The sequence below is a fragment of the Betta splendens genome, chromosome 4 (genome assembly GCF_900634795.4).
Source record: "Betta splendens chromosome 4, fBetSpl5.4, whole genome shotgun sequence".
In the NCBI taxonomy this organism is placed as follows: domain Eukaryota; kingdom Metazoa; phylum Chordata; class Actinopteri; order Anabantiformes; family Osphronemidae; genus Betta; species Betta splendens.
In genome coordinates, this window is record NC_040884.2 from 16,286,320 (window position 1) to 16,294,086 (window position 7,767).

The 7,767-nt window shown below is 44.0% G+C and overlaps 1 protein-coding gene across 1 annotated transcript; it reads right to left on the reverse strand.

Moving 5' to 3' along the window:
• Nucleotides 1–705: 705 nt before the first annotated feature.
• slc51a (solute carrier family 51 subunit alpha) lies at nucleotides 706–6,351 on the reverse strand. The gene is made up of 8 exons (XM_029149042.3): nucleotides 6,183–6,351; nucleotides 4,257–4,408; nucleotides 4,092–4,165; nucleotides 3,803–3,961; nucleotides 2,605–2,716; nucleotides 2,000–2,140; nucleotides 1,481–1,586; nucleotides 706–1,349 (listed from the first exon to the last, which is right to left on the reverse strand). The coding sequence occupies exons 1-8, from the start codon at nucleotides 6,256–6,258 to the stop codon at nucleotides 1,231–1,233; spliced, it is 939 nt and encodes a 312-aa protein (XP_029004875.1). The 5' UTR covers nucleotides 6,259–6,351; the 3' UTR covers nucleotides 706–1,230.
• Nucleotides 6,352–7,767: the final 1,416 nt, after the last annotated feature.

The following is a 7,767-nucleotide window of genomic DNA, read 5'->3' on the forward strand; positions in this document are numbered from 1 at the left end:
TTAATCATACTAATTACGCATAAGATTAGTGTTTGCCGTGTTAAAACTTATTATCCTCTCTCTGTAAGGGTTAATCTTCATCGATGCAATAACATGTATAATCAAACTTTAGCTAGTAATTAGATGTGTGTGTGTGTGCAAAATAATTTTCCTCTGGGATTAATAAAGTTTTCTTGAAAACAGTAGGTCAAGTTTAAGGCATCAAAGAAATACCAATAAAATATATAATATATATATATATATAATATATATAGATATATATATAGAGATATATATATATATATATATATATATATATATATATATATATATATATATATATATATATTATATATTTTATTGGTATTTCTTTGATATATATATATATATATATATATATATATATATATATATATATATATATAATATATATATATCCCATATATATGATGTAATTTAAAAAGAGCCTGAGATCACCTCTGTATCTTCTGATTAACACAAAACCATTAAGAAACAAGGTTATTTAAGGTGAACGCAAATAGAAGTGTTGGTAATGGGCACGTTTTATTTTGAAAAACAATATTGGAACCTCCGGGCTTTAAGCGCCGGCTTTACGTCTGAACGCAATGTACCGAAAGTCTCTGCTCAACCGCACTTGGCACGCGCTGGTTGATGCATCGCCGTGATTGGTCTAAAACCCGGAAATGAGACAAGGCAACAACTCAATTGGGTGACGGCGAGTCAATCAATGCCATCGACGTAACCGTGTTTATCTGCGGCCATTACCGTGGATACATGCAACGTTTCATTGATACACAGCCTGTGAGGTTTGCGTGTGAGCTTATAGGCAGGAAGTATGTTTTACGCACGTGCTTGCCTACTGTACGTGGGCGCTGGTTTGTCGCCTGCTACAGAAACAGGTGAAAATAATACCGTGGCCTTGCTTTTTATTCTCTATTACCACCTAGCGGCAGAAAAGCGGAAGTACGCTTTCAGTTTGATAACTTGTATGTTTGAAGTGGATAATATTAAAGAAATAGAAAAATACACAAATAAGTGTTAAAAGTCTGAATTGACTTAGAATTACAATTACACCAGCACTATTTTATGGAATTAGAAAACTATGCATTGCAAGCTCAATGCAGTTTTGAACACACTAGATAAGTTGTGTTTGTGTTTAGTTATATAATCTTTTAATTAAAAAAACACAAGAAATTACAAAAAAACACATACACATTTGCAGCTTTGTGATTACATCATGTCATTATATGCCTCTTCTGCCGGTATGGGATCGTACTGCCGTCGATACAGCATGCGCGTTACAAGCGTTATGATAAACATTTCCAGGATTAACAGCTGCTGACTGATCACTGTGGGGCAGAACATACAGGAAGCAGGGGTAAGAGAGGGAGAATTACAATCAAATGAGCATTTAATCACACTCACTCATTGCTTATGGAACAAATAAATGCATGTAATGACTAGGTAGATGTGGACTCACTGTATCCTCTGACTGGCCCAGGGAAAGGTGGGACACAGGCAATGACTCCACTGAAAGCCAAGGAGTTGATGATACCTGTTTGCAGTTGGCTCAAAATCAGCACCAGCTGCACAGATGAACACACACGTATACTGTTAAGAATAATAAACAAAACACTAGAATACCTTGTAAAAACACTATCTAGGAATCAAGCTACAAGAAGTTGTCAGGTGTAACTAATCGTGCTAATATGTATTTTCTGCCAATGGCGTTTCAACACTATTCATTCACAAGCGTCACAGGTCACAGGTCAAGGTTGAACTTGCTGTGACTACATTTTTGACCACAGTGGCACAGAGATCCAACACTTGGCTCAAACTCACCACAAATATCGTATCTCAATGGTTTCAAATGCTTCGAATACAGAAACGAAACATCCCAATATTTATCTAACTTGTATTAACATTCAGCACTCACTTCCCAACCGGACCCAGTCTGATTATGGCCACGTGTTGCTTGCATTCACAGCCAGCATCTCACCTGGTACATTGCATACTTGGGGACGATCTTGTGAGAACGTAGGGCTTCCTGCAGGTTTTTGAACAATAGGGACACAGGCCACAGAGCTATGATTGTCAAGATGCCGACGAATGAGTTGATCCAAACAGCAGGTCCTGTCAACTAAAACACACAGGGTCGAAAGAGAATGAGCATGAGTACACAGTCCAAGTGAGACACTGCTAAGGAAAACAACAAATGAAAATGAAAATATCAATGGTGAGTCATTTGTTATTGACTTTTATCTAAATGAGCTGAAATCCCAAGTATCCATTGTATAATCCAGGAGATGGCAGTTGCCAGATTAGCACAGAAAACATGCATTTACATGCAACCAGGTTAATGTTGGTCTGAGCCAGTGGTGGTAGAATACATTCATTGCATATTTTTATACTGAGACAGAAAACTACTGTGGTTTGATAATACTACTAATAATAATGATTGATAATAATGTTTATTTCTAGTTACTTACAAAAAAGCCATACATGTATGACTTTTGGAGGCGAGCTATGCTGAAACATGACGTCTAATGGCTCACTCATTTCACAGCAAATAGGTGTGTTTTTCCACAGGCAAAGCCAACTCACATCAGCCACGTCGTAGATTCCGTTGGTCCACAGAACAATAGATAGGATGGTAAAGACAATCTTCAGCAGGGCAAACTGGAAGGAGCCCAGTTTGAGCAGGAAGAGCGAGCGCCTGTAGGTGGAGCGGAGGAAACCATTTAATGGCATCTGCTGGGAAACCCAGATTAGCCTTGTTTGAATAACTACTAAAGCCGCGCTGTGTGATTCCCCTCTGGCGCGACGCTGACCTCGATGTTGATTAGTGCAGGATGTTTTGAACGTCCGAAAGGCCTTGGCCTCATCATTATTGGGTTTAGGTGAGTCTCACAGTTGCTGGTTATTCTGCAGCCGCTTCTAGTTCAGAGTCCAGTTACAGTACGTTAAAGAGCAAAGTACTTAAATGTGCTCAGTCCTGCTTATGTAAACCCGTTTTTCCCTGGTTTATATAAGCACATGTGTTTTTCATGAGCATAATTTGAGGTGTTGATGTGAAACTGAACACAGGATCAATGCTGAAGGTCTGAGCCTGTCCTGGCTTGCATATCACCTTCATCATCATGCTGTTGTGTTGTGAAAATTCTTTCCCCAGCACAGTTTATGCGAAAGGAGCTTTAACGACCAGTATTTCCCTTCGATACAAATTACTAACGTGTTTTTTAATTGTGTTCATGGGGCGTTGAGTCAGCTGTGACCCAACGGGGGCATGACGGGACCGCAACCACATACAGATGCCGCCCAGTCCAGAGGTTCAATGACTGCGAGGGCTTTCACCCGGTGGACTGCATCCAGTCATGAGTACTGCATGTACAGAACACTACGTTCATTCTAAGTGGAGCCAAACGTGCACTAGCCTGAGAGTGGAGCGAGGAGCAGGTGAGCTTTCCCAAGTCCCCCCCATACAGTACTGTACTTTACCAACAGCACCAGCACCTAGAGCTCAGTAAATGATGTGTAGAGTTCGTCTGTACAAATGGCACGGCTGCCAGTAATCTAGTGCACAGTACAGCGTCAAACCTCAACTAGTCGTGTTCCTGATTGAAAAACAAGATAAGTGTAAGGTAAGTGCTGAGGTTTATCATGATGTTCTAGTAAACGCCGCCTTAAGGCTTCCTCAGACTAATTGGAGCTTTGTTCTGCTGCCAAGGATGTGAGGTTGCAGCTCATCTCTCCTGAGACGTTGCTTAAACTACACAAAAGTGAGTGTGGCTGGAGTGTCTACCGTGTGATGGCCACGTGCGGCAGGCACAGGCAGCAGCAGCAGCACGGCCCCGTGCTGATCTTCAGCTTGTGCTTCCCGGCTCGCTTCAGGAACTCCTCATCGCCGCCCAGCTCCTCCAGCATCAGGATCAGGAACTTGAACACCACAATGGCGAAGTAGCTACGGGCAGGTGAGACAGCGGCTCAGTCAAAAGAGACAACACACACACACACACACACACACACACACACACACACACACACACACACACACACACACACACACACACACACACACACACACAACTCACCAAGCAGATGTCATGTCAGTAAACATGGTGGCTTTGGGGACCCACATCCCTAAACACGACATGGTGCAAATCACCTGAAAGAGAGGGAGGGAGAGTGCGCGTGAAGACGAAGGACTCGCTAACCCTGAGGATGACACCCCCGTCTTAGCGGAGAGCCTGTCTCACCGGCGCTGCCCCGTTCACCCAGATGGTCGCGCTCTTCTTATTACTGGGCACTTTCCTATAGATGTAAATGCTTTCCTCGAAGTACACCAGCACGGACACCAGGGTCATGAAGGTGAGGAGGGAGTACAGGATGATGCCAAACATGTCCAGCTCTGGGAGGGAGGAGAGGGACGGACAAGAAATGTTAGAAACATTAGATGTGGTGAAAAGGGACTAAAGCTGGAGGTTTTTAACAGAGCTGTGATGAAGGAGATAAAGATGATCAAAACTGCATATTACACAAAACAACTCAACATAATTAGAATTAAGGAAAAAAAACAACATCGTGAGACCAACCATCTAACAATAGAATAGGAAAAATAAAAGAGTGGACTACAATGGCCGGTTAAGGCGTCTGTGTGCTTTCTTTTGTTCTCACCAATGGCACTTCTTTGACGTAAACAGCAGAACGTCAGCAAGGATTCAAACCATATAAGTGGAAGCAGGAATGCAGCAAATGAAAGGCAAACGGTTGTCGTGGGGATGTAAAAATATGGAGGACAGCAGACGGGTAAAACCTCTAGGTTTAGAGTTTACTGAACCACAGAGTGTTTTCCTCATGCATCATTGTACGAGACAAACACGTCTATTCGTGAAGGCCGCGGGACGTGACGCAGCTCTGACGCGCGAGGATTCTTCGTGTGGCGGTGGATCATCTCTGCATGTCGGTGCACGACCGCGGTACATGACGGTCACAGGAAGAGCTCCAGCTGAAACATGAGGTAACAGCTAAATGGCTCCAACACATGTCTCAGACGAAGGCAGGTGATGAGAATTGTGCCGTTCTGCTCAGAGTGAAAGAGAGTGGGAGGAGAGGCTGAGAGAAGGGTTTGAGCCACGCTGCCCGTAAGTCAGAGTTCCTGTCCTGGTCTCCACCATCATTAGAAGTCAGAACACCGTCATCAGCCTTCCTAGGCGGTCACCGTGCCTTTTGTTTGGTTCAGGAACAGATAACTCATCTGAATTCCTAATGATGGTCAGATGTTTCCACCCTTCTGTGCCTGTGCACATCTGCGCCGCACGTGGAGCGTCCGGCCGCTTTCACTGAAATCAAACGGATCCAGATTCCACAAATTGGAGTTTGTGTAACACGTAAAAACAGCGTCGCCAACGCAGGCATTGAGTAACATCAGTTCACGGGGTTTTCAACCAACGAGACTGAACCTTTTATCCACCTACTTGTCTGCGCTATGCCGCGACATGGGATTAGCCTGTCATTTCAATTCAATGGGGTTTAAATGACAGGGAATGTGTTAGAATAACAAAAAGCATTGCTTTTAAAAGACTAATGTTAGACAAGAACAGTGTTGTAAGACTTTGCAACAGCAGGGCTAATATTTCAATTCACTTGGTGTAGTCCATAAATGAACTAAGCTACCACATTTTTATTGTAATGACCTGAAACATTAGGATATTATTAACACAACACAACTCACCAAACCAAAGAATAGACTAACTGTCCAGTAATAAAACAATACATCTATACATTCATCACACACATTAAGACAGTGGATACATGCAAACCTGCATTTGGTTTGAATCACTGTGTATAGAGGGGTAATAAGATCATAAAGATAACACGTCAGATACCAGTTATGAGGATGGTTGATTAGAAGTGCAAGGGAAACAGACGATCCAACCCTAAATTCAATATCAAACAACCCAAAAGTAAAACTAATCTGGTTCCTGTGCTGCGAAAAAACACTTGTAAACGTCCCGCAGTGTTCCGATCAAAGCCGAATGAATTCACACAAAAGCATCAAGTCTCAACGCAACACGGGCCCCACTTTGGTTTCTGTTCACTGCCGCGCAGCCGTCCGTCCGCACGGAACCCGAAGCCCAGAGGCTCAACGCGCCAGTCTGCGGTGCCAAAGCGCGTCTACTCACTGACAATGACGTCGATGGCGAGAGGAGGTAGGCCCGTGCAGCTCGGGTCAATGGTTCTGTTGGACCCATTGTTCATGCTGGTTTCTTCTGAGGTTCTCCTCCAAGTTGCTGCAGAGTCCAGACAGGTCCCGCGCGTCTCCTCTTTGAAAGGTCCCCGTCAAGCTGAGCGCAAACACATATAGTGTAAGTGCCAAGCGGGTCCGTGTTGGACACGCCCCCTCCGCGCCTCATTGGGTACTCACTAATTACTCCTCATTAAGTTCTTTCACTGTAGTTTTAAAACAGATGCGAGGCGGCGAGTCGAGGGGAGGCGAACTTTCTCTAAGAAGAAAATGTGACTATTGGTGTAACTGTTGTCAACAGAGGAGTCCACCAGACGCGAGCAGGAAGTCAGCTGTTGTAACGGTGACACACACCGTCGGATGAGAGGGTCTGACGGGATGACGGGAAGGAATTTTCTCGGAAACTTTGCGGGAACGCTGAACGGCCTCGTCTGTGATGGCGATGGAAAGGGACCAAAGCCTTTGAATGAATCACTGGCATCGCGTGCCTCCTATCCCCATGGCAACATGGGGGGGGGTCGTCCTGTGGCGATTTCCCTTGTCGATCTTAATGCGCCCTTGGCGGCTTTTACGCAGCTTTGCGCAGCACCGAGGCCTGTGCGCCGACCCGGAGCGGAGCCTTGAGCGCAGTCCAACAGGTTTACAGTCAGTCTTTGATTTTAGTCAATCGTTTAGTTCCCACTTCCAAACAGCCCGTGTTTATGTCGCATGCAGGTTTTAACCCACCTGTCCCTCAAAACAAAGCGCTAATGTGACGTCATACACGTTCTGCACAATATTGTATGAAGGCAGAATGATGATGAGTAATCAAAGTGTCAGCTGCTATTTACGTATTTATTAACGTTGCAAAATGCATCATGCTGTGGTGAAACTTCGAGTGAGTATGAACTGTCACTGGGGAAAAAAAAGTTTGATGACTCTACAGACAAACACATCCCAACTTTAATCATACTGGAACTTGAACGTCTGAGATGTAGGAGTTGATCTGATGTTACTCACCAAACTCACCACGCGTTTGAGGCTGGGCTTTTATTTTTAACGGATGAACCAGGGTCCTCTGTGGGACTGTGGTGACTTTGGCCTTGCAGAGGTCACACTTGTTTGCGCTTTTACAGCGACTATTTACTCTCCCTGAAAAAACTGACACAGAGGTCATTGACACCGACGTTTATCTGAGCACCGGCTTGAAAAGAAACCAGCTCATTGTTTCATGGCTGACTTTTAAAGAAGTAATACACATTAGTGAGTCTCTGCCGTTTCACCACTTCACCTCCATCTCTTCCATAAAGCTTTAGAACCCAGTTAAACGTCACTATTAATCTGATTACATGGTCAAACTGGCAGACGGTTCAAGAAGGATGATTGTTATTTGGAAATTCCCTGTGCAACGTTGGCAGGAAACTGACTGATATGTGGGAATGGAGGGGTCAGTTCTTAATTTACTTTACTACTAATTTAACTTACCACACTAATTCAGAGTCCTCTGGACGCAATACACACAGACCTTACCCATAAAACTAGGT

What these genes read in the sequence shown, in the direction of transcription:
- slc51a (XM_029149042.3), bottom strand. Translation starts at nt 6,258, where the DNA reads ATGAACAATGGGTCCAACAGAACCATTGACCCGAGCTGCACGGGCCTA. An exon ending in GGGTGAACGGGGCAGCGCCG is followed by an intron (nt 4,166 to 4,256) that starts GTGAGACAGGCT and finishes CCTCTCTTTCAG; the next exon opens with GTGATTTGCACCATGTCGTG. An exon ending in TGGGCCAGTCAGAGGATACA is followed by an intron (nt 1,350 to 1,480) that starts GTGAGTCCACAT and finishes TCTGCCCCACAG; the next exon opens with TGATCAGTCAGCAGCTGTTA.